Source organism: Protopterus annectens, chromosome 2.part2, assembly GCF_019279795.1.
Source record: "Protopterus annectens isolate FY-2018-M chromosome 2.part2, PAN1.0, whole genome shotgun sequence".
In the NCBI taxonomy this organism is placed as follows: Eukaryota; Metazoa; Chordata; order Ceratodontiformes; family Protopteridae; genus Protopterus; species Protopterus annectens.
The window spans coordinates 346,914,488-346,942,135 of record NC_056730.1 but is presented as its reverse complement, the minus strand read 5'-3'; the positions used below and the strand labels follow the sequence as shown (position 1 = coordinate 346,942,135).

General features: G+C 37.7%; 1 protein-coding gene across 1 annotated transcript in view; it reads right to left on the bottom strand.

The window, feature by feature from the left end:
- Nucleotides 1–1,295: 1,295 nt before the first annotated feature.
- Nucleotides 1,296–27,648, bottom strand: part of COL19A1 (collagen type XIX alpha 1 chain) — a gene marked incomplete in the record, with an annotated part of 3,251,042 nt that continues 3,224,689 nt past the window's right edge. Inside the window, 2 exon segments of the mRNA XM_044063894.1 lie at nt 1,296–1,582; nt 1,703–1,780. Of these exon segments, the coding sequence (XP_043919829.1) occupies nt 1,467–1,582; nt 1,703–1,780 (194 nt within the window).

Below are 27,648 nucleotides of genomic sequence, written 5' to 3'. Positions count from 1 at the left end.
TTAATAAAGAGGTAGAAAGTGCAGCAAACATACTGAGAATACTCAAGTGTGTTACATATGTGAATGAAACAATGCAAGTAAAAACCTGCACCATTTAAATACCCCAAAGCATTCAGTCTAGTAGCAGGGATACATGATTTGTAGTATTTGGATCTAGTACTGAACATTCATAAATAATAGAAGCTAAGTGCCATCTTTTATTCTCCATTAATTTTCTGTGTTTTACTTTTAGGTAATGGTAACCAGTAGTAGTGTAACAGATTTATGTCAATATTATAAGAGATGAAAGGCAGATAACTAGAGAATAATAAACATAACAAACCACTTTCTGCTTATTAGCAGACTAAAAAATTATACATGGAATGAAATCAAAGAAAACAATTCAGAAAAATAGACAATAATGCATAAATTAGGAAAATGGCACCATTCAGAAATATGTCCATGTCATGAAATCATCACATGGTACATATTACATTTCATAAATGTTATTTAAGTTCAACTGGGTGCTGTATATATAAGCACACACACACACACACACACACACACACACACACACACACACACACACACACACACACACACACACACACACACACACACACACACACCTAGTATTACTCACGTAGATTCTCACATCAATTCAAAGTCTAATAAAAACAGAAACCATTTTTTGCTTTATTTAAAATAATACACATACCTCTCAACCTCTTATTAGAAGAAATATGGACAAAGCCAAAAATAATAGAAGGTCAAAGGGTCCAAAATAGGAACAAATTTTAAGTATTGCTCTTATAAACTTGGAAAGTTGCCTGAATAAAATTTGTTGTGTTAGCATGCATTTTCTGAAGAAAATGAAGTCTGATACTCAAATGTTTGTCATAACTTATTGACTTCAGTCCTCAATGATTTGCCAGAAAACCACAAATTTTATGAGGAACAGAACAAAAATATGAGTCAGAAATCTGGACAGTTGAGAAGTATGATATTAATGGATCGTCCTTCAATTGCTTACACCATAAACTTTTACTTAGTATATTAAATATGCTCTTACTATGGTTATTATAAAGGTTTCATTCATTCATTCATTCATACCTACATATATATATATATATATATATATATATATATATATATATATATATACACACACACACACACACACACACACACACACACACACACACACACACACACACACACACACACACACACACACACACACACACACACACACACACATACATACATATACACACACACACAGATGCACACACACACACATGCGCACACACATACACACACACACACACACACACACACACACACACACACACATGCACTCACATGTATGTCTGTATGAATGCACGTATATATACTTTCCCCTAGTTAAACATGATATGAAACAAGATCAGGTATTTGATTCACAAATGCAAATGAAATAAAACACATTTCTGAAGGTCAGATGATTATCCATGGTTGTACTGTCGAAGACTTGACATGGGCCGATAACAGTCTGAAGGGTTGCATTTTCCATTTAGTCCTGGAGGACCATGAGGGCCTGCAGGTCCTGTCACACTTGTTCCTGTTGGAAGTAAATTAAAAGATGATTTGATGCTTCCTCATGATGCAAACTAAAGTTTAGAACTCTTTTAATTAATTATAGAAAAAATAATACATGGGCTAAACTGTTGCTTCTTGTTACCTGGTGGCCCAGATGGTCCTGGAGCTCCTGGGAGTCCAATTCCAAGTTCACCCCTTTCACCTTTCTGCCCTCTATAACCTGAAAAGGTAAAACATAAAGTCATAACTCTGAGGCATTTATTGCAACCAGTTTTTGATGAGATTTTGAGGACACACAAAAAGTGCACTTTAGCAGAATGATAAAATGAAGGGTGCGCACTCTTTCAGAAGTGAATAACGGTACCTTGGATTTTTTGCAAATTTGCCACACAAAACCATCACATTTTAAATATGATTACCAGTGATTCTGCTACTGTCACCTAACTACAGGAAAAACACTGATAAAAAAGAGGAAACCAAAAACTCCACAGCTCCATATCAAAACCACACAATCTATATTTCCTGGAGCCTGCAAATCTAATTAAGTAGTCTAAGTGTTTCTGGCCTCACAGACCTACACTTAAATACTTTTTTTACAGGTATAAAACATTCCAGCAATAGATGGAGATTGTCTGTAGAGGCCCAGTCAGTACTTTACCATTTAAAGCATTTTAAAACTTCTGGTTTTGCTCCTATTCCATTGGTTGATAACTGAGTTTCTCTCTTGCTCACCGTATCTGTTTAAAGCATTTAAAACCCCTTCTGGTTTTGCTCCCATTCAATTGGTTGATAACCGAGTTTCTCTCTTGCTCACCGTATCAGGTTTAAAGCATTTAAAACCCCTTCTGGTTTTGCTCCCATTCCATTGGTTGATAACCGAGTTTCTCTCTTTCTCACCGTATCAGTTTAAAGCATTTAAAACCTCTTCTGGTTTTGCTCCCATTCCATTGGTTGACAATTGAGCTTTTCTCGTACTCATGCTATCAGCCCACAGGAGAGCACTCTATGAACCATTCATTCCTTCTTATAACGGGAGCAGAGTTCTGAGAGTACATAATCATTTATATCAGGGAATTTGGAGTGTTTACATTTAAGACTGTGGCTGTTCTGATTTCACACTTCCACTACACCCAAGGGCTGGCATATAGGTGTATGTGTGAGGCATATCTCTTGCTTTTTTGAGAATTTTCATTTCAACAATCCAGCATCTTTAAAGACTAAGAGCCTCTGGTGATCTTCATACTCTAGTGGGGGATTATGCATTATGTTTACCCTTTGAGCATGTACTCCTGACTCCCTTCCCAGGCAATGATTAGCTGGCCATACCTCATCTTTCTTCTCTCCTTTCTGGCCAGTTCCTACAAGGCTGAGCTGCTATTCAAACTCTGTCCATCTAGGTCATAGACAAGGATTTATTCATGTAAGTCAACAGATCTGGCCCAAATGTTTTGAAATACAGTTTCATCCTTTGTAGCCATTTCTTTTTATAAACAGTTTAATATTTTATTTCACAAATGATGTAACACTGGTGATCTGAATGGAATATTTCATATAGCTTTCCATCTGCCCAATAGTTCATTTATTTTATGAGGGTAAAACATACTCAAGACTGTAATGACATATCCCAGGGCATTATTTATCAGTCAAAGGTTTATAGGTTCTGAGTTTCATTAGCACATACAGCTCTTTAAGAAGCATGAATGAGTTTATCATCTCACCCTCTTGGAAATATTCACTTGTTTCACCTATTCTGAAACCCAATAAATAATCTACTCTCTGTTCTTCATACAGGCTTATCTCACTTTTAAATATAGATTACAAAATTTTAATGACTGTATTAGCAAATAGATTTAATTCCATCATTCCCAACTTGATAGAAAATGACCAAACTGGATTTATTAAAAATAGCAAAGTGCAAGATAATATAATAAGATTTTTCTCTTTAATAGACATAGCAAATAAGAAAAAAATGAACTGACCATAATGAGTCTTGATGTAGATAAAGCATTTGATTCTCTTGACTGGTCCTACCTATTTATAACTTTATAACATTATAAATTCCCCTCTGATTTCTTAAATCTACTTAAAAAACTCTATGAAAACTAGAGTGATTAAGTATCATTTTTCTGCATTTTCTTGCTGCCTTTAGCTAATTCTGTCTAAAATGCAGATTTTTTAGTGTTTCTGTGATTTAAAAAGCTTGTTTCAGCTACATATTGTACTTATTTTACTGCCTGCACTTTAACAAAGTTGTTTTTGTGTTTAAATTACCTGTTTAACTGTTGTAGGTTACACACTCAAGTGTGATAGCCATTTCTGTGCATTTAAAGTGTTTTTTTATTGTATCTACTTTATTTTCTGAAAAAAAAAAAATACTTGTTTTCCCACCTTTCTAAGCCAGTATAGTCCAGTTTTCGGGTTAGTGCTGAATTCAGGGCTGTGTTACAAATTTTTGTGTTTGCCCATACCTTACTTGTATAGAAGGATGTTTCTCTGTTCACCTGTGAGAGGGGAGCTTTGAGCAGCCTATCTGTCCCTGGAGGAGTGGATTAAGCCCAGAAATTAGTAGTTTTGGGCTAATTTCTATCTCTTTCATTTCCCTGTTATAAAACCCACATTTGCAAGGTTTTTGTGCTTGTATACAGCTCAGCAAGCACCTGCCTGGTGCCCTGCAGAGTTCTACAGTAGCAGAGATACAAAAGAGAGACTTTGGAGTGACTCACTCCTCGAAAGGCAGGAGACCTGTCTGGTGGACCCCAGCCATAAATAGGCTATACAACAGAAGGAGGAAGCTACTACATGATAGAGCAAAATCCCTAAAAGGGAAGGCATCTCTGATTAGTACTAGCAAGAAACTATGATCCCTCATAAAATCATCTAAGGCCAGTTTCAAAAGAAAAATCGCATAAGACGCTAAAGAAAATCACAAGGCCTTCTTTAGTTATGTCAGGAACCTGGGTAGCAACTCCCAGATCTGCTCTGAGTTAGCTCAAAATGACAAAAAATACACTGAACCCACAGACATTGCCAACACCCTGGCAGACAGGTTCATTGCAAACTTCTCCCCCGCTTCACCCCCAAAAGATCAAATGTCTATCCCAACAGAGTGTAGCCTCCCTGACATCACAGATACACAGGTGAGAGCTGCCCTCTCCAAAGCAAAAAACACAGCATCAGTGGGACCTGACGGTGTCCCGGACTGCGTCTTACACGAGCTCCAAGAAGAACTGAACCCTCACATAAAGTCACTGTTCAATCTCAGCCTCACTACAGGATATGTACCCAAAGAAAGGCGTACAGCAACAGTGGTACCACTCCACAGAGGTGGTGCCACAACAGACCCCGGAAACTTTCGCCCTATAAGCCTGACTAGCCTGGTCTGCAAAGCTATGGAGTGTATCTTCATGGAACTCATAAACAAAGACATTGGGAACCTCCAAACACTGGATCCTACCCAATTCGGCTTTGTTAAAGGCAGATCTTGCCTCTTAAACCTGGTCGACTTCTTTGAAACAGTCACCAAGGCCATAGATGAAGGGAAGGTAGTCCACACAGCCTACCTGGACCTTGCAAAAGCCTTCAACACAATACCCTACTCGGGCATCATAAATAAGCTCACCAGCTTAAATATCAACCCCTATGTCACAAGATGGGTTGCAAACTGGTTCAGGGATAGAACCCACATGGTCAGAATTGTAGGTGCCATGTCAGACTCTAAACCAGTTACAAGTAGAGTCCCACAAGGTTCAGTCCTGGGACCTCAGTCCTGTAACCTCTCTTGTTCGGTATATATTTCTCTGAGGTACAGGCTAACACGGGAGGACTATGGCTGACCAAGTTCGCAGATGACTGCAAACTGGATGCCATAATCAACTCACCGGCTGACACAAGCATCCCCCAAAAGGGTCTCACAGAGACAGATAACTGGTGCCAGAGCCATGGCCTAAAGCTAAATGCCAAAAAGTGCTTAGTCATCCCCTTTGGGAAAAACAAAGTGCCCACAAATTACCACATAGGTGGAAATCCATTAAGTACGGAAGATGCAATTAGGGATTTGGGGACCCAAGTAGATAGCAATCTATCCTTTGACAATTACGTTGCCAAAGTGGTTAGAAAAACCTGCTATATAGTCCAACTTATCACGAAAGGGTTCACATCTAGATCAAGAGAGGTCTTTGTGCCCCTCTACTCATCGCTTATCAGGCCCATAATTGAATACAATGCCCCATTTGCGATGTACCTTACCCGACACCTGCAGCAACTGGAAAGACCCCAAAAGTACCTCACCAAGAGGATCAAGGGACTCAAACAGATGCCCTACACAGTTAGGCTAAAGAAACTCCAGCTTTACCCAGTTGCTTACCACCTACTCAGAGGCGATCTGTGCCTGACGTATAAAGCCATGTCCAACCCAGAATTAATGGACATGCTCCACCTCAGGAAATCCAAATCCCTTAGAGCTACACGCTCCAGGGACTTAAACCTCAACACAGAAATAAATAGGACATGCTGGAGGGACAGATTCATATCCCAGAGGCTCCCCTCACTCTGGAACAAAATCCCAATCCATGTTAGGCAGAGCCCCTCAATGACCCTCTTCAGGAGAAATCTTGACGAATGGATGGGTGATCGTAGGTTTACCCCTGGGATCTCTTCTGTGTCCCTACTAGACAGAGGCACAGTAAACTAACCTTAGAAGGGCTATCTTATGTGACCTACTACTATACAGAGGCACAGTCAAATAATCTAAAAGGGTGTCAAAAGCCAAACACACTCTGGCTAGGCTTATAAATGCCCTAGGGCAGATAGCCCAGTATCAACCTATGAACCTATGAACCTAAGTATAATTTTTCTGCATTTTCTTGCTGCCTTTAGCTAATTCCGCCTAAAATGCTGATTTTTTTAGAGTTTCTGTGATTTAAAAAGCTTGTTGCAGCTTCATATTCTACAAAAGGGCTACATAATATTCTAGAAAAGAGCCTCACAGAAACAGATACCTTGTGCCAGAGCCATGGGCTCAAGCTTAATGCCAAGAAATGTATAGTTATCCCCTTTCAAAAAAAACATGTACCCATGAATTACCACATAGGTTGCAGTACACTAAACATCGAAAGTGTAGTGAGAGACTTAGGGACACAGTTGGACAGTGGTCTCATCTTCGATAACCACATCGTCACAACAGTCAGGAAATCCTTCTATGTGGCACACCTCATCACTAAGGGCTTATCATCCAGAAAAAGGAGGTTATTGTCCCACTGTACTCATCCCTCATTAGACCCATTATAGAGTATAATGCCCCATTTGGTATGTACCTCACAAGACATCTGCAACAGCTGGAAAGGCCACAGAAATACCTCACTAAAAGAATCACAGGCCTAAAGCAGATGCCATATGCTGACCATCTAAAAGAACTCCAGCCATACTCTGTGGCATATCGTCTGCTCAGAGGCAATCTCTGCTTAACATAAAAGGCCATGTCAAACCCTGAGCTGTTGGACATGCTCCACTTAAAGAAATCCCAATCCCTCAGAGCCACACGCTCCAGAGATCTAAACCTTGTCATCACAATGAACAAAACATGCTGGAGGGATAGGTTCCTGACCCAGAGACTCCCAATATTCTGCAATAGACTGCCCATACATGTCAAGCAGAGCGCCTCCTTGGCTGTTGAACGTTGATGATTGGATGGGAGATAGGAAATTCACCCCGGGGATCATGTCAGTCGCTCTGCTAGACAGGGGTCCAGGGAAGTAAATATTGTGGGAAGAAATATCCAGGGAATTGTTATGGCTAGGCTTGTATAGGCCCTAGGGTCGATAGCCTAGTACCAACCTATGAACCTGTATTGTACTTATTTTACTGCCTGCACTTTAACAAAGTTGTTTTTGTGTTTAAATTACCTGTTTAACTGTTGTAGGCTACACACTCAAGTGTGATATCCATTTATGTGCATTTAAAGTGTTTTTTTGATTATATCAGCTTTATTTAAAAAAAAAAAATACTTGTTTTCCCACCTTTCTAAGCTAGTATAGTCCAGTTTTCAGGTTAGTGCTGAATTCAGGGCTGTGTTACAAGTTTCTGTGTTTGCCCATACCTTACTTGGATAGAAGGAAGTTTCTCTGTTCACCTGTGAGAGAGGGGAGCTTTGAGCAGCCTATCTGTCCCTGGAGGAGTGGTTTCAGCCCAGAAATTAGTAGTTTATTGGCCATTTTGTGCTAGTTTCTATCTCTTTCATTTCCCTGCTATAAAACTCACATTAGCGCTGTTTTGAGTGCTGGGCAGCACTGGTTAGCTAGGGTATAACTATTCCCGGCTCCACAAAGTTTATTCTTCAATGTTTTTCTTGGAACTAGACAAACTTTCAACTTAAGCACTCAAACCATTCACTTCCCAGCCTGGCATTTGCTCAAAACTCATAGCAAGCACTAATAAACCTTAGCACTAGACCCCCCCTGTACTGTAGAGAAGGACAAGGCTCTCTATTTGGCCTTACCAGCCAATCAGTAAAACAGCTCACTGTACCTATCCAGGCATGTCCAAAGGGCAATTTCAGGTGTACTCTCTGGTCCAACTGGTGAATCTGGGCATTTTGAGGCAATGTTACAACTGCCTCATGTACACAGACAACCCCCTCCTCCTACCATCAAACACTAATACATACGAGAGATGCAATTATACAGCCAAACTGGAGGTTCAGCTCTCTCAACCCAAGACTGGACCAGACAGTCAAGAGGAGAAGGGAATTACTTGCATCAAACCACCAGTCTCACATAGACCTATGAGACCAGCACTGGCAAAAACACACATAAATACAAAAAAACATACTCAGAGGCTCTAAATAAAAATCTACAAAAGCAACAGAGACCTTGAAAGCAGACACCCAAGCAAACTCCATCCCCCAACACAAATCATGAAACACATACTTCACAAAACCTGTGTGCCACACAATCACAACCCTTAAGGCAAAATAACATATCCAACACACTAGTAATAGGTGACTCTATAGTCAGGCATACTGACGTCCCACTCACTAGGCTGAACAAGGAGAAGGTTACTGTTAGCTGTCTGTCAGGTGCCAGGATCTGCCACATAACACAAGCACTCAGGTCACTCCAGAACAAGTACAAAGATGACTCTGTCATTGTCCATGTTGGTGTGAATGACCTGAGCCATACCTCCCTGGACTACATGAAAAGAGACATGGAAGAGCTCTCTGATCATGTATCCCAGGCCGGTATGACCCTGACCCTGAGTAGCATCCTGACCTCACCAAGAATGATATCATGGTATAAAGAAAAGAATATTAGTTTCAACAATTGGCTAAGCTTCTGGTGTCATTCAAAGGGGATCCAGTGTCTGTCAGCCTGGGATGACATGCTCAACAAACCACGCTGCTTCACTAGAGAAGGCTTGCACCTGTCACACTTAGGCTTTCAAATACTGGCCGAGGCCCTTGACACCCTCATAGTGCCTTTTTTAGGCAAGGCTCAAAAGACAAACCCACCGCCATAAATAGCATAAGTAACAAAAAACTGAGGATAATGCTACTCAATGTCAGAAGTCTAAACCTCAAAATGCACACACTCGAGGCACTCCTCAGTATGGAGAAAATTGATATATGTGCAGTAACAGAAACCTGGTTTAAGGCTCCAGAGAGCACCCCAGCACTACCAGGCTACAACTCATACCATACATTTTGGCCACAAAACCCGGATCGAAATACAAAAGGTGAGGGCGTATCCATATTAATCAAGGATACCATCACGTCTAGGTTAGTGGCACAGCACAATGCTTCAGAGATCATCCAAGTGCAACTAACAATGGGCAGAACTGCAATTCAAATAGTAGCTTGCTACAGATCACCAACCACAGCTCAGGACCCCCATTCCACATTTCTGGAAACACTGGGAGACATAAAGGTCCTACCAAACACCCTGATATTGGGTGATTTTAGTTACCCAAACATTAACTGGGAGAACTACTCAAGTACTAACTCCCTTGCCCAACATTTCCTAGAATTTATAAACTCAAACACCCTGGATCAACTGGTCAACACTCCCACCAGAAGTGACAACATATTGGACCTGGTCATCACCAACATGGGCGACCGGTGTTCCACACCGGAGGTCAAACCCTCACTGGTTAGATCTGACTATAAACTAATCACTCTGGATATCCACATTCCGCACCCACCCCCAGTCAAAGAAACCACCATGAAAAACTTTTCAAAAGCAAACTTCGCGTTACTTAAGACCGAGGTGGAAAGTTTTAAATCCTCCATGCTAAAGGATAATGCTACCCAAGCTGCAAAATCCTTTACTAATGCACTCTACGGGCACCTACAAGAATGCATGGATCGTGCTATCCTAAGCAAAACCAAGACTCACTCCTCCAAGAAAAGAGAACCAGTCTGGTGGACCCCTGCCATAAACAAGCTATACAATAGAAGTAGGAAACTAGTACAGAAAAGAGTAAAATCCCAAGAAGAGAAGACATTCCTGATCAGTATCAGCAAGAAACTATGATCCCTCACAAAATCATCCAAGGCTAGCTTCGAAAGAAAAATTGCCAAGGACTCCAAATATAACCACAAGGCATTCTTTAGTTATGTCAAGAATCTAAGTGACAATTCTCAGATCTGTTTGGAATTAGTTAAGAATGACAGAAAATACACTGAGCCGACCGATATCGCCAACTCCCTTGTAGACAGGTTCAGTGCAAACTTTACCCCCCTCTCATCCAAAAAAGGGCCCATAACCATACCAGAAGAATGTAGCAACCCTGAAATCACAGACACTCAGGTTAAAACAGCCCTCTCCAAAGCCAAAAACACAGCATCAATGGGACTGGATGGTGTCCCAGGCTGCGTCCTACATGAGCTCAAAGATGAACTAACCCCTCACCTAAACATACTGTTCAAACTCAGCCTCTTCACAGGCTATGTGCCCATAGAGTGGTGCACAGCAATGGTTATTTTGCTCCACAAAGGTGGAGCCACAACAGACCCCGGGAACTATTGCCCCATAAGCCTAACTAGCTTGGTCTGCAAGGCTATGGAGCGCATTATCATGGATCTCATTAATAGAGACATTGGGAACCTCCAAATACTGGACCCTACCCAGTTTGGCTTTGTTAAGGGTAGATCATGTCTCCTAAACCTGGTGGACTTCTTTGAGACAGTTACCAAGGCTATATATGAGGGAAAGGTGGTCCACACAGCCTACCTAGACCTTGCAAAGGCATTCGACAGCATTCCCCATTCTGGGATTATAGACAAGCTCACCAGCCTGAACATTAACCTCTACATCACGAGATGGGTTGCCAACTGGCTCACAGACAGAACTTACATGGTAAGAGTTGCGGGAGCTAGGTCTGACTTTAAACCGGTTACAAGTGGCATCCTCTAGGGCTCAATCCTAGGATCCCTCCTGTTCGGCATATACTTCTCAGAGGTACAGGCAAGCACAGGAGGACTACGGCTGACCAAGTTCACAGACGATGGAAACTAGGGGATATAATTGACTCTCCGGCTGACACATACATCCTCCAAAAGGGTCTCACTGAGACAGATGCCTGGTGTTAAAACCATGGCCTCAAGCTAAATGCCAAAATGTGCATAGTCATCCCCTTTGGAAAAAACAAAGTACCCACAAACTACCACATAAGTGGTAGCCCCCTAAATATGGAAGAAGTAATAAGGGATCTGGGGACCCAAGTAGATAGTAATCTCTCCTTTGATAATCACATTGCCAAAGTGGTTAGAAAATCCTTCTATGTGGCCCACCTAATCACAACAGGGTTTGCATCCAGATCAAAAGAGGTAATTGTGCCCCTCTATGCATCATTCATCAGACCCATCATAGAGTACAATGCCCCATTTCGGATGTACCTTACAAGACACCTGCAACAGCTGGAAAGACCACAGAAGTACCTCACCAAGAGGATTACTGGCCTCAAACAGATGCCCTATGCAACTTGACTGAAGAACTCCAGCTGTACTCAGTTGCATACCGCCTACTCAGAGGTGATCTCTGCCTGACATACAAGGCCTTGTCCAACCCAGAATTGATGAACATGCTCCACCTAAAGAAAACCATATCCCCTCAAGCCACGTGCTCTAGGGATCTAAACCTCACCACAACAATAAATAGGACATGCTGCAGGGATAGATTCCTGTTGCAGTGACTTCCCATGCTCTGGAACAAGATTCCAATCTACATTAGGCAGAGCTCCTCACTAACACTCTTCAAGAGAAACCTTGATGAGTGGATAGGAAACAGAATGTTTACCCCGGGGATCACTTATTTTTATTTATTTATTTATTTATTTTACATTTGTTTCATTTTTATTTTACATTTGTTGACCGGGCTAGTCTAAGTGGATATATTTCCATTTTCAGTAGAGGCCCGGGGAGAAAATCTCCAACATAGCACAAAATGTAATATACAATTGTATAACAAATAAAGTAAGAGGTATTTAGAATAAAAAGAAGGATTTTCAAAAGTACAATACTAAGCAGGTGAGTATAAAGTAATATAACAGTCATGTGATCGTTTGATAAGAGAGATACACTAAAGTTCATTGTTAGTTAACATAAACACTTGTGGTTATATAAGTTTTACAATGACCAGTTTTTAGCATACAGTGGGGTATGTAGAGTATGATTGTGTATCCATAGGCAGTATGAAGATAAAAAATAGGAAAGGTAGTAGATTAATCAGGGTTAGTGCAGGGACATAACCAGTGTGATTTTAGGTAAATTTTGAGTTTTTGCTTAAAGAGTGACAGTGAAGGTAGTAGATTTAGATTGGTAGGTAGAAGGTTCCAGTGTTTCCCAGCAGTATTGGGGAATAGGCTGTCACCTGACAAGTTATTGGACTTACTTATGCTAGCAAGTAGTTTACTTGAAGAGCATAGGGAATTCAGATTATTATAAGGTGTAATGAGGTTAGCAAGTATTGGAGTATTATTTGGTTGGTAAAAGATTTTATGAGCAATGGTTAGTTGGGAAAAAGTTGGCATGTTAGGGAGTTTAAGCCAGTCTAGCTGCTTTAGATTCAGACAGTGGTGTGTTCGAAATGCATTGCCAGTGGCAAATCTGGCAATATTGTTATAGGAGTTTGATAGTTTGAGAAGATTATTTTTTTTTAGATTAGTATAAATAGGAGAAGCATAGAGAAGAGTTGAGATTAAGTGAGAGTGGGCAATGGTGGTTCTAGCTATAGGAGTTAAGAAGGGTTTGATTCTATATAAGGAGCCCATTTTTCTGTTCACTCTTTGAATGGTGTTATTTATATGGTTATCGAAGTTAAGGTTGTTGTCAATTGTGACTCCTAATACTTCAGTGGATCTGCTGGACAGAGGCACAGGGAACTAATCTAAGGGAGTGGCAAAAGCCAATACATTCCAGCTAGGCTTATAAATGCCTTTGAGCCGATAGCCTAGTACCTACCTATGAACCTATTTCATTTATAAAGATAGGCTCATTCCTATTGTCCCCCTTTAAAGTTTTGAAGGGTACAAAACAAGGCTGCCCCCATCCCCTTTACTTTTTGCTCTTGACATTGAATCCTTAGCTAATTACATTAGAAAAATGCTAAAATAAAAGGTTATCATCTTAATAATTATTTATCCCCCAAAATACAGCTTTTTGCTGATGATTTACTGCTGCTAACTAGCGGTGATATTGACACTTCTTTAGATCACTTGCTAAATACATTAGACTTATTTGAAAGTCTGTCAGGTCTAAATTCAATCATAATAAAACTCAAATCCTTTTAATAAACAAGAACATCCCAAACAAATTAAAAAGTTATAAAAACGTCAACAGGGACACAGCACAAATTAAATACCTAGATGTCTTTATAAACTTAAACCTTAAGGATACAATCTCTCAATTATAAGAACGTAATAAACACAATCACAAGTCTTATAATTAACTGGGATACATTTTTTTTGCATTTGAAGATAGATTAATATTAATTAAGATGATATTATTACCCAAGATTCTATACATTAGTAATCCTTGATTATCCCCATACTAAGAAAATTGAACGTCAAATTAATAACATTTTAATAAAGTTCCATTGGTACCGCAAAAAAAAAACAAAAAAAAAACAGAATATCTCTACAGTGACATATTGCAAGTTAGGAAGAAAGAGGCATCAGTTTCCTGAAAATTGAATTCTATTTAAATAATGCTACCCTTAACATGATTTTTTATGGCTAAGTCCATTTCACTCCTCATATTGGAAAGCAATTCATGAATCGATACTATTTTCTAATAACATACCATTATTTGAACCCCTTATTGAGCTAAATAAAAATATCTTCATATGGTCTATAAAAAAGTACACACAAGATAACAAACATGTACTAAATACCTGCTCATTTATTAATCTTATTTTAATGATCTTTTAAAAAGTCACCTTCTCTAACCATTCCATCAAAAACTTATTAATATCCATCTTTCCAATTGCTTATACTAATGAATGCTTAATTTCATTTGATCCTAATAAAATGTGTAAATTTCAAAAGAAAAACCTACTTTACTGGAATCAATTCCTATCTATAAACAAAGTTCACTCCTCTAACTACTTAATTGCCAGATATAGCATAGATAATAGAAATTGGTTAGACATACAGGTCTATAGAGAATTCTTCCACAATAAAATAATACAATCCTTAGATTTTGAAGAGAACAATACACCTAAAACTTCAGAACCATTATATAATATTATAAATGGCTCTTTGAAAGGTACCTCATTCACATCTATTATTTATAAAACTGTTAGATCAGACTTTAACTTCATTGAGGACTCTTATTGGAGTTATTCCATGAAAATTAATAAGGAAGAATTTACCACTAATTATAAAAACTCCTTCTAAAATGAATACGAAAAACAACACCTTCCCCATACTGGAAGATATATACCTGGATATTTCTTCATAGGAGTTATTTAGCCCCACAAACAGTTGGTAAAATAATAAAAAATACATATGAAATGCTGAAGATGTAAGGAAGAAAATGATGATTGGTATCTTATGACTGTTTCATGTAAAATGTTATCCCTTTTTGGAAAGATTTTGGGAATTTCTGTAATGCACCATGGAATGATAAATGCATAATTACAGACTCACTTCTTCTATTTAATGTACTGATTCCAGAACTTATACCAAAAACTCAAATTCATGTTCTATAGACAATATCTGCAGTTGCAAGAAAGGTTATAACAAAAAATTGGAAAAACTAATTCTCCACTTTTAATCAAGAGTTCATTCAGTTAGCCAAATATTTGTGTGATAAGGAAATTTCAAACGTTAAGCTTCGAACAAAAAATGCAACTCACAAATTAATTTCTTGGGAAAAGTTATATTCCTTATTGATGAAAAGTTAAGTGATTCCCTATTGTATGTAAATTTGTATTATTTGTTATGGACTTTGTACATAGTTTTTTCTTTTTTGTTATAATTGCTAATATGTTATATTTATTGTTTTAATAAAATAAAAAAATTGTTGAAGAAAAAAAAAGAAGCATGAATGCATTTGCTTCACAACAATATCTGTCTCTTATATACTGATCCAGTTTACTTTTGAAAGCTACACTACAACTGCTCATGTTTAAAATTAGTGGATATTTTAACATTTAACACATTTATGTCAAAGCTAAGAACTGTACATTTTGTAATACAAAGTATGTGGTTTTAACAAAGACTAATTAAAGTATGTTATTTAATATAAAATTGTTTGGTATATATGACTATTTTCTCAAATAATATCACAATCTATGTTTTAATATTAATCTCAAAAGCCTTAAACACTCCATACATGACGTTTAGTTAAATAGTGTTGCTTCTTATCTCTGCCTAAAGCAAAAGCAATCATACTCCTAATTATGTAGCCATTTACATGTTTAGTTAAGCGTACTTCATAAGAAGATTAAATGCCTGACATAATATGCTAACCAGCAATGGTCTTAGTACATAAGTTGGAGATACCCACTTGTAACAGTAGATTACTATGATTATCTCTATTATAAATTATTGTACACTTTCTGTCCTTAATATCCCAATGACTGGTTTCAAGTTTGGTTCTCCTGGGGTACCTTCCATGTAGACTGCCCAAGACATGCCTGTATCAGGGTATATTTCTGCAGGGAATGGTGCTTTCTTTACACATTCCAAAGGAATTCCTGATAAGTAAATTGCAGATTCTACAAATTTCCCACAGCTCAGTATGTATTGTGTGTATGCATGCGTGTGTGTGTGTGTGTGTGTGTGTGTGTGTGTGTGTGTGTGTGTGTGTGTGTGTGTGTGTGCATGTGTATGTGTATCTGTGCATACTGTGATGGTGTGACATCCCATCCAGTACTGGCTCTTTGCGTGGCACTTGTTTGTTGCCAGGAAAGTTTCTAGCTTCCATGTGACTCTGAATAAGATAAAGTGGCATGAGAAGAACAAAGGAATAAATTAATGAACTTTGTAATCTGACTGTTTTGTTACCCAGGATGTGTGGATGACCACCCAGTTTCAATTAATATAACCCAGTTTCAATTAATATTTATCATCTTCCAATTTACTAAATGACATATAGTTGCAAGATAAACTATGACTTATAAGGACTGTAGTTATTGAGTTTTGTTGACAATTTGCAAGTCCTTTATACTTTAAGCCTAAATGTGCTTACATTTACAGTCATGCATTTGTATTTATGTGCTAAGCATAACAGAAAAATGTATGATTGTTCTTATTTTAATATGAAGAAATAACTCTTCTGAATTCCCGACTGCTGAGATGTATTACTATTAAACAAATGTGAGGTAATGTGTAACAAGATGCACACAATAGCATTCATGAACCATAACCTATGAATTTATGATGTAATATCAACTCACTACAGACGTTCTTGATAAGTACTGCATACTGCATCCAGAATACTACTCATACATCCAACCCTGATTGAATCAATTATTATGTAAAATGACAGTCAGTGACAGTAAAATGTCTGTAAAACTTCACCTTTGGTATCTGTGTGATTTCTTAGTAAAATGATCAGAAAACTACTCTTGAGTGCACAAGAGGAACTGTACTAAAATTACTGTTCTACCTTTAAATACTTAAATGCAACTTAATTGTGAATTTGTTCTGGCCATATAGCAATGGTCATAGTAGACAATTTTGATGGTGTCATATTTTCAAATAACAAAAGTGTATATATTCTAGAGGACAATGCATGATGTTTACTTCCCATGTATTGCCAACTCAATAGACATATATTATGGATGTGTGCACCCTGAACACAAGTAATATGCTAATGCATACTGGAAAATGTTTATAAGGCAACAACTGAAACTGTGACATTAATATAACCAAACTAGTTGCATGTATAAAAGACAATATGCCAGGTTTCTTGATTATTCTTAGTAAAACTTTTTAGGAAATTTTATTCTTCTCATTTTGGCTTCTATAAATAGATATATGACTGCCACTTACTCACTAAGGAATTAAGTGAACTCAATGCTGATATTGGCCTGCTTCCAAATTGCAATGATCAGTACTGGGAGTTTTAGAGGGTGCACTTTCTTGTGGCAAAAAAAAAAAAAAAAAAAAAAACTAATTTGGAAAAATATACAGTAATTTTACTTATGATGAAATATCAGCTCAATGCAAATATATTCTGGATGTATACAGTCTCTCTGTCACAAATAGAAGTCACAGTCCCACCCCATAATATAAACGCAAGAAAGACTGAAACGAGCTAGAGGCATAGGGGGCATGGTGGTGACACACACAAAAATGTTTTATTTAATTTTGTGCATGTATTAATGAATTAATAATTAATTAATAATTAATTTATTCATTTTCATTTGTTGCTTGGGAAGTCCAACTTGGTATATAATCCCTTTTCAACAAAGTCCCATGGAGAAAGGCTGGATTTGTAAATTATAATACAAGATGCAATATAAATTAATAGTGGCAAATTAAACATTAGTGTTATCTTTGACAGCGCAGTAGAAGAAAATTATAAACAGCAGTATATTGAATTGGCACACATTACATAAAAGTTTATCTAATAACAATACATTCACAGTGGAATAGTCGCAGTGCTACAATACATTCACAGTGGTATAACCACAATATCATGCTGAAATGGAATATATTATTTACAAGCATTTATAGTGGTACCCCTGCAGCCATTGATACACATGAGTAAACATATGTGAAACACCTTGTAAACATTGATACTCATGAGGAAATAGATACCTGTATTAAAGTGATAGGCATGATATTCAGTAGGCATAACAACATTAGTCATGGACATTAATGTCAATAAATGTTAGTATAAGAGTTCAGAGTACTGCAGTAGTGACAAGACACTTGGACTACATACATTGTATTTACAAGTGAGTCTTCTTCGTTTATTAATAAGGTCCACATATCTTGCTTATGACCAGGTTACATTTCAGTAGACGTTATATGTTGTTATGCATATCAGAGTAAGTAGTTCAGTACTTTAACTGCAGTGCATTCAGATTTGAGGTACAGTAGTGGCACCATGTTGCTCCATCAGTAAAATACAAGCATTATTTGTAATATATACTTAGAAAAATTACAGGCCTGATATATTGGCACTGCAGAAGTTATAGATAACAGCTACACTTTGTTCCATGCATAAAAGAACTATCTATTATATTTGTGTGTGTGTGTGTGTGTGTGTGTGTGTGTGTGTGTGTGTGTGTGTGTGTGTGTGTCAGTCTGCCTATCTGTGTGTGTATACTTGCTTGTTTTAGTCAGTTGCACATTTTATAGAGTGCTATGCTAGGGTTTACAGCTTGTTGATTGTACTACTGCCAAACTGTGCCAGACTTGAGTGATTCTGGAAACTCTCCCTGAGAAAATTGTTGGATTTGTAAGCTTATGATTAAAATTAGGAATGTTTCATCAGCTAATATTATTAAAATTGTTGACATTTTCACTTGTAATAGTTTTTTATATGTCAAAACATCATGGCTTCTAAAAAAACAAACAAAAAAAAAACAGTTCTTGAGTACCTTTGTAATATTTATTGTAAAAAAAACACTGTTTTTTTAATAAATCTGTATATAAACACACTGATCCAGATGTCATTTTATGGGCATTGATTTATGGGCATTGATTGACTGGAGAATATTGGTAATAATAAATGTATTTGATTATTTGTTTATCCTTTGTTGACTGGGTTAGTCCCACTGGGCTAGCAGCATTTTTCAGGGGAGACCTGAGGTGGTAGTTATACTACTAATTACAAAATTGTGTTGGCAGGAAACTTGGTGTAATACAGAACAAAAATAGATAATTAATTTGTGATCTGTATTCCCCTGTGGTTCAACGATGTGTTTTCGTGATGAATCAGCATCTGTTATTAACATTTTCTTAGGTGTATTTTTATGTATGGCGACTAGATGATGGCATTTGGACACAGTATAGTACGTCCTCCAGAGAACTTATAACCACAATGACAAATGTGAAACTTAAAAAACTAAATTAAAAAAATAAAATATAAACACTGAAACTGACCAGTATCTCCCACTGTAACCTTTATTAACTAAATAACTTTGTCAAACATTAAAAAGAATAAAATGACTTAGTGCTTTTATCCTGGTATTCACAAGACTTCATCAGAATGAAAAGCAGCCATTACACCACCCTATTAAATACTCCAAAATAACCAATCAGAACACACATATTAGCATGTCATAAATAATCATGAATAACTCACTGAATAAAATCAACAATAAATATTAATTATTAAATGTTAAAAACAAATTGGTTCACTGTGATGCTCATTCATTAATAAGTAAATAAATAGATAAATATGTTTTTAAAATAGAATGAATGCTGTTGTTAAAATATAAATACTAAATTCAAACTACACTGTAATAGCCCTTTTCTTCAACACACTAACTAGTGACAAGGAATCATTAATTCCAGGATTGGCAGAGGCATTAAGCCTCAACTGCCAAATAAATTCCTTGAACTCTAATAGTGTATCAGAATCACTCATCAAATCAGAGACTATAACTCTGTCAATAACAAAGAATGTAAACTTTTTTAAATTAGAGCTCCCACAACTGTGCCTAAAAAAAATTGTAGACTTGCATTTCATAATATTATAGATAAAAGCCAGGGTACCTTTTTGGATGGGCTTGTATAGGCCCCAGGGCCAATAGCCTAGTACCTGCCTATGAACCTATAGGAAATTCATCCCGGGGATCACTTCTGTGGCTCTGCTCAACAATCTTTAAAATAGGTGCAAAACAGTTGTTATGCAAACTCATAATTTCCTTTTTAACACTGTTCAACAGTGTAATAGGATACCCAAATGCAATAAATATACAAATTAACAAATGAATCTCTTTATCAAACATGTTGTCATCAAAAATTAACTTTGATAATATCACCATCTGGCCTTTAACTTATGTCCTCTGTTGGTGAAGTGGATGACAACTGGTATAATGAAGATACAAATTAGAAAATGTGTCTTTTGTATAACATCCTAAAGGCACATTCATTTCAAGAAGGATATCCAAATATTTTATCTTAATATAATTTAATGTATATGTGAATTTAAAAAAAAGTAATTAATTTTACCACTTGAAATAAAATGTTTCCAATTGTTCTGCTGTACCATTCCATAAAATTAACACGTCATCCAAGAATCTAAAATAACCATGCACTAATGCTGAGAATTCAGATATAAATACTACCTTTTTTCCCCATACAGTTAAAACTATATTAGCATATAAGGGGGCGCAAGCGGCACCCATAGCCACTCCAGATACTTGATGGAAGTATTCACCCTCAAAATGTACATAATTATTATTTAAAGTCAAATTTAGAAGGAAATGATCACCCGTATATCTTGTTTAGACTTGGATGTATGTTTACTTTAAAAACTAAACAAAATAATATGCAAATTGTGAGGAATAATAGAAAATAAGTCTACAACATTGACTGTTAAGAACTAAATATTCTCATCATACTCCATTTTATTTAGATCTCAAGCAAATGCCAAGAATCTTTTAATATCGCTGAAAATTTCTTTGTTCCAAGTTGGACTTTCCCAGTAAACACATTTTAAATAAATATAAGGCTTTGATTTAAAATGCCTTTGTACTTAAAATCAATGTATTTGGTCAATGGTTCTGTCTTAGAACTTTTGGTTGAGACAGCAGGTCTCAGGGGTGGATCATGTAAATATTTATTCATTTTGGAAATACCAAAAATCAAGGCAATCAAAGGTTTAGAAATCTGCAAATATTATCATTTCTGATGATCCATATCACCTTGTATGACCAAATCAAGTAGCTTAGCATAAGCAATATTAATATCCCTTACTGGAATTTTCTTATATGTTGCTTCTTTAGATAGCAATTGAAACATCTTAATTGAAAAATGAAAGCTATTCATAATAATAACAATGTCTCTGCCCTTGTCAGGTTTCATGACCCTTAACTGTCTATCATGAATTAAAGCATTTAAATCAGCCCTTTCTTCACTTGTCAAATTATCAGGTAAAAATATTTCTGTTTATAAATATTCCAGAATGGGTATTCAAATACCATCTCAAATACAGAAATCCATGGGTTGAGGGAGTGGCATAAATGTATTTTTTTTCTATTGAGACCAGTGCCTTCACCAGCTAATATGGGTGTCTTTTCTGCAAATGCATTTTCAAATTCAAATTCTTAACATATAATTTTAATTGAATAAGAGCATCAACAATGTTCATTTTAAAATTAGGAATACATTTAAAACATTTTTTTAAAAAACAGACACACTTCCTTCAGTAAGATATACATTAGATAAGTTGCAAACTTTAAATGCATCTGAAATCGCTGTATCATATTCCACTCCACAGCCACATAAACATATCGGGCAGTATTCATGAAGGGTAACATGGAAAATAACACAGTGTTAACCTTCATAACACCATTTTCCCAAACCCAACCCCATTCCCTATTCAGGAACAGGGCTTAGTTTCTGTGGCTCAGCACTGTGTGGCCTGTGCACATGTGCAAACGTGCAGAGACCTGAAAACCCATGGTGGCATGCAAATGAAGTACGCACTTACAACTCCATCCCACTGTTACCTAGTAATAAAACTAGGTTGTGATTCAGCAACCTGGTGTGAGTTCATGTTATGTACAGGGCAATTTCTCCTGTACATGAGCTATCATGGAAGTTGAGCAAGGTGAAAGCCATTACAAATTGGCTTTCCTTAATTATATTTAAATTCTAGTTTTGCGCAAAGTGGCATGGAACTTAAACTCATGCAAACAAGTCTATTTAAAAATATATTTTTTTTATTAAAAGATTAAACTGTTAACAGGGAAATGTCCCCTTTAACATGTAAGATCCATGCTATCCACCTTCAACATGGCCAGAGTTGTGTTGTATTCATGTGAATAGGACGGATTGGGCATGGTGGGCAGTAGATGTACTTGAATCAATCTGGAGATGTAGAAAACAGTACTGCACCACTGTGCAAGCTAACATGGTGGTAGGCAGCCATAGGGGATGTATGGGCAAATGTTATTTTATTTTTACTGGTGTTATTCTGTCATTTTTTTTTTTGTTTTGTTTTTTTTATTTATTTATTTATTTTGTAATATCAGGACAGTTTGTAAATATTGCCTTTGCAAACTTAGAAAGTTGATAGAATGACAGGTTTTGCATTAGCAAGGATATTCATGAAGATTATGTGGCCTGCAACTGACATGCTAATATCAGATATAGTGATATATATATAAATGTAAAATGGTTGTATATTTTTTTCCACTGCAGTTGAAGTTTAAACGTAGCTCAGTGGGTTTGTGTGCTGCAACACTTTGCTCAGCACTGCTTAAAATGGTATGAAGAGCTATATATAAATATATAGCTGAAATCTTCATTGGTGATTTAGCTCAGCGGTTAGAGTATATGGTTCAAATACCAAGATAGGCAATTCAGCTTTTATATGGGAAAGCATTGTTCAATTATTTATTTATTTTTAATGATGCAGTAATTGATATTTGTTAACTAGGGTAGTGTAGATGGCCAACCTTCCAGTGTCAGTGGATATGTGATGTGAAATCCCCATGTAAACACAAGTGTCCCAGACAGTACAGTCACACCCCAAAGTAATGTAATCAAAGCACATAGGGGACGTCATGTAAAGTAAAATATATACACTTAATAATATGTCAGTAAGGAGTAATTAATGTCCAATTCATTAATTTCCTTTAAATGAAAACTGAGCAATGCTTAGCAGTGCTGAGCTCTGCTTAGCTAGTTTGAGCATTGCTAAGAAGTATAACTGTAAGCAGCATTCAGCCCAGCTAAGTGGATTTGCACACTGCTAAGCACTGTTCAGCATTTCTGAAACCAGCTTAGCAAGGAGGTGTGTCTGAGTCTGCTTAGCTGTGCTTAGCTGGCTTAAGGAAAGATAGGTGTGCTCATGCACATGGGAGGTGGAGATCTGCTGACAAGTATTTACATTTCAGCAGCGTTTTTGTGCGGCACAGCGCAGGGCTTAAAAACACAGGACAAAAAAACCCAAACACCTTTAGGAAAAAACGATCAAATAGAAATGACTAATAATCCCTCTGGCACTCACACTGGTGCATTCAAACCCCTCAGCAATGCAGCTGGCAGGTAGAATGTAGTCATAATTAGCCAACCTCTTTCATACTCTTATAATAAACCAACAAATAAAACTAACCATCACTCTTCCAAAAAACAAACAAGAATACTGCACAAACTTAATAAACTCTGCCTACACCTACTCCAAAATCTCTTCTGCTGTGGAGACATACACCCTAATCCAGGTTCCAACTCATCAAGCAGAACTAACTTAAATCAGACAAATGCTCTATACCTCAGGCCTACCTCTTCTTTCCTCCTCATAAACATAAATGAGAGAAGTATTCTCAACAAAATTCAGGACCAACATGCCCTGCTAGCCTTATACAAACCAGAGATAGTGGTGTTAACTGAAACTTGTCTTAAGCCAGAACATCACAACAATGAGATCACTCCACCTGGGTATAATATTATAAGTAATGACAGAGCAGGGAAAAAAGGTGGAGGCGTAGCCGTAGTTTTCCAAAATCATCTCACTACAGAACAATTTGAGTGCAATTCCCAAGAAATCAAAGATATAGAACTAATATTTGCTAAACTAAAACTAAACTCCAGAAAATATATAATTATTGCAAGTAGCTATATCCCACCAGGCAATAACATTACTATACTGGGAAACCTGCTATACTGGATGTCTACCTCCCTCCAACAGGAAACCATACTACTAGGATACTTTAATACTGACTGGGCTGAATGCTCCAGTCACAACCCCTCCACCCATATCAACCTACATGGGTTTACTCAAATTATATCTATCCCCACTAGAATTGACAAGACAGCCAAACGACAGTCCATCTTAATCTGGATATTGCTATCGAACCCCAGTCTCATACAACAATCAGGCTGTCTCCCAGTCTAAGTGACCATCAGGCAACCTACCTTATTAGGAACAGATCCCACCACACCACTCACCCCACTCTAAGGGTAATACAGAACAAAAAGAACTTCAAAGCTAATGACCTAATCAATGTACTAAAATTCAGTAACTGGACTCCCCTAACTCACCTACCTCTAGATGAAGCCGTGCAATACTTTAACTCAACCTTCCTTAAAATCCTAAATGAGCATGCACCACCCAGAACCATTAGAGTCAAAATTAACTATGCCCCCTGGCTAACAAAAGAGACAAAAACTATAATGAAAGATAGGGACAAAGCCTGGTTAAAATTTCATAAACACAAAACTACTTCCTTGAAAGAAAACTACTTAGAACTCCACAACAAGGCCAAAAAAACACATTAAACTAGACAAAGCTAATTACTATAAAACCATGTAAGACAAATTTGCTCACAACCCTCAAAAATTCTGGGCAACAATAAATAGTTTACTGCACCCTGGAAAATCTACCACCCTTACCCCTGTATTACCAGATACCCATGATAACATCCCCACACATTTCAACAAATACTTTACTGAAACAATCCAAACCCTAGCCAACACCCAAAATTGTACTACCAACCCCATAAGAAATATCACCCATACCCACCTCATAGAACAAAACAATCCCTATAGCTTTTCCCTGCACATCATGTCTACTAAACTCCTGAAAAAACTTAAACCAACCATACTAGCAGCAGACAAACTTCCAGCTGACTTCTTTCAGATAACAGATGAGGCCATAGCCTATCCCATATTCATTCTCATAAATAGGTTGTCCATATCTGAATGCACAGTACCCGCCTTGTGGAAAATATCACATATTATTCCAGTCCACAAAAGAGATAAATCCCTAGAGCTTACCAACTACCACCCAATAGCATTTCTATCACCTTTATCAAATATATTAGACAGAGTAGTTCACTCTCAACTAATGCATTACCTCCTGAAAATAACCTACTATCTCATTCTCATCATGGTTTTAGACCTTCCCATAGCACCACCACAGCACTACTTTCATTTACCAACATAGTTTATCACCATATAAACAAGGGACTATTCATATCCACCATATTCCTAGACTTATCTAAAGCCTTTGACATGGTAAACCATAGCAGGCTTCTTGAAACTCTGTCTACCCTTAACATAAACTCTTCCACTATATCATGGTTTAGTAACTACCTATCAGGTTAACAGCAAGCAGTGCTATGGCAAGACCAATTGTCCTCCCTATTACCAGTATCCATAGATGTCCCTCAAGGATCCATTCTTGGTCCTTTGCTGTTATCCCTATTTACAAACCAGATAGCTGCATCCTCAATCTCTGCCACAGTAGCATAATACGCAGATGACACCACCATTATATGTGCTGCCCCTAACATAAAGGAACTGCAAACCATAACTCAAAAGAACTTTGCCTTAGCAGAAGCATGGTTCACCAACATCAAACTTCTTCATTAATCCCCCCCAAAAAGAAACAACCGAATTCTATTTGCCCCTGGTAGACCTCCTCATCTAAGCAATGATTTCACCATAATCTCCAAAGAAAGCATCAAAATCACTCCAACAACCCACACAAAACTGCTAGAGGTAGTAATCAATAACAACCTCAGATTTGACATTCACATAGTTCAAACAATCAAGAAAGTAAACAAAAGGCTGGGTCTCCTTTATAGAAGCAAACATTTCATGACCAAGAATACAAAATCCCCACTTGCAAGAACTCATCTCTTATCCATCCAACTGTATGCCTCCCCTATACTAACAAATCTTCGCCGCACTGAACTTTACAAAATGGAATCTTGTTACAACAAGACTGCCAAGTTTGCAACTGAGGCCTCTCATAGATCCCATCACTGTCTTACCTTAAAGCAGCTCAACTGGCTTGAGCTTCCCCAACTACTGCTACTTAATCAACTCTCAACAGCACACAAACTGTACTACCTGCCTGACAAAACCCCATCACTACAGCATCTAATTCAGCCCTACACAACCACCAGAAACTTAAGATCCAGTAACCAAAACCTTATAAATGTCATCAAACACAAAAATGACTCCGGTAAGTCTCTTTTTGCCTGCACTATAGCCAGAATTTGGAATCAACTCCCAAATCACATTACTTCTACAACCTCTGCCATCCAATTTAAAATACTCCTCAAAAGCCACTATTCAAACAACTGGCTTTGCTCTTATGTCTCCCCAGGATAAACCACACCACTGCACTGTTGCATGAATTCATCTGCTAATGATCACCTATTACTTCCTCTAGTTACCCAGGCATACCTGTTCTACTCCAAACATATGGACTTTTCAGAATGAACTCCTAAGAAAACTTTTGTACTTTTTTTCTCAAATATTGTACTACTTTTAATCTTACAATGTACTGCATATAATCCTTACAACCAGAAATGGTTAAACTCTGACTATTACATGCTGAAATGAGTTTTGTAATGTACTTGTATATATTCCTGATAACAACAAGAAGTTAATATCTGAATATTGCATGCTGAAATGTATTCTTAAATGTAAGCAAAATTCTCACTTTGTACTGCACTGTATTTGGAGTTTTTCTCCCCGGGCCTCCGCTGAAAAGGGACCTGTGTTCAGTCTGACTTTCCCAGTTATCAAATGTAAAATAAAATAAATAAATAAATAAATAAATCACACAGGCTGCATCTGCAGCATACCAGTATAAAGTATGCAGACACCCTTCAGTCTGGTTTTTCCCACATACTCTGCACCATTGGAGTACACACTTGGGAATTTTAACTGACAAAAGGATAGGGGCTGCTGCCACTTTGTTACATCTCTACATGCTACAGATTGAGGGTGGTGATGAAGATGATGCTGACAACTGGCCCAGACCGAGGAGGAGAAGAGTGTTCATATCCAGGGTAACCTCTCTGGGGCTACATGAGCTGGAGATAGTAGAACACTACAGGGTGGACAGGGACATACTACAGCAACTCACTGAGCTCTGCCACCCTCACCTCAGACTCAGAGCCAACAGAGGGGATCCCATCTCAGTGGAAACAAAGGTATGTGTAGCCTTAAGTATACTAGCTACAGGTACTTTCCAAAGACGTATTGGGGACATCATGGGGGGTCTCACAGGCATCTGCATCGAGGGTACTCCACAGTTCTTGGATGTCATGCTTAGACATGCCAGTGAGCACATTTTTCCCCAGCATCCCTGATGAGAGGAACAGCAATATGCATCTCTTTCACCATGTAGTACACTACCCAGCGGTACTGGGTGCCACAGACTGCACTCACGTCTACATCAAAGCACCACCCAGTGAAGAGGGTAGAGTCTACATCAACCGCAAGGGCTATCACTCCATCAACTGTCAAGTCATGGGAAATGCCCAGGGCATTATCATGAATGTGTGTGCTGGCATCCATGGCATGCCTCACAGCTCTACCAGGCATTTGCCAGGGGGGACATCCTGTATGGCCATCTTGTGGGGGATGCTGGCAATGCACTGGAACCATGGATGATGGCACCCATCAGAAATGCACTCAAACCCACTGAAGAATGCCATAATG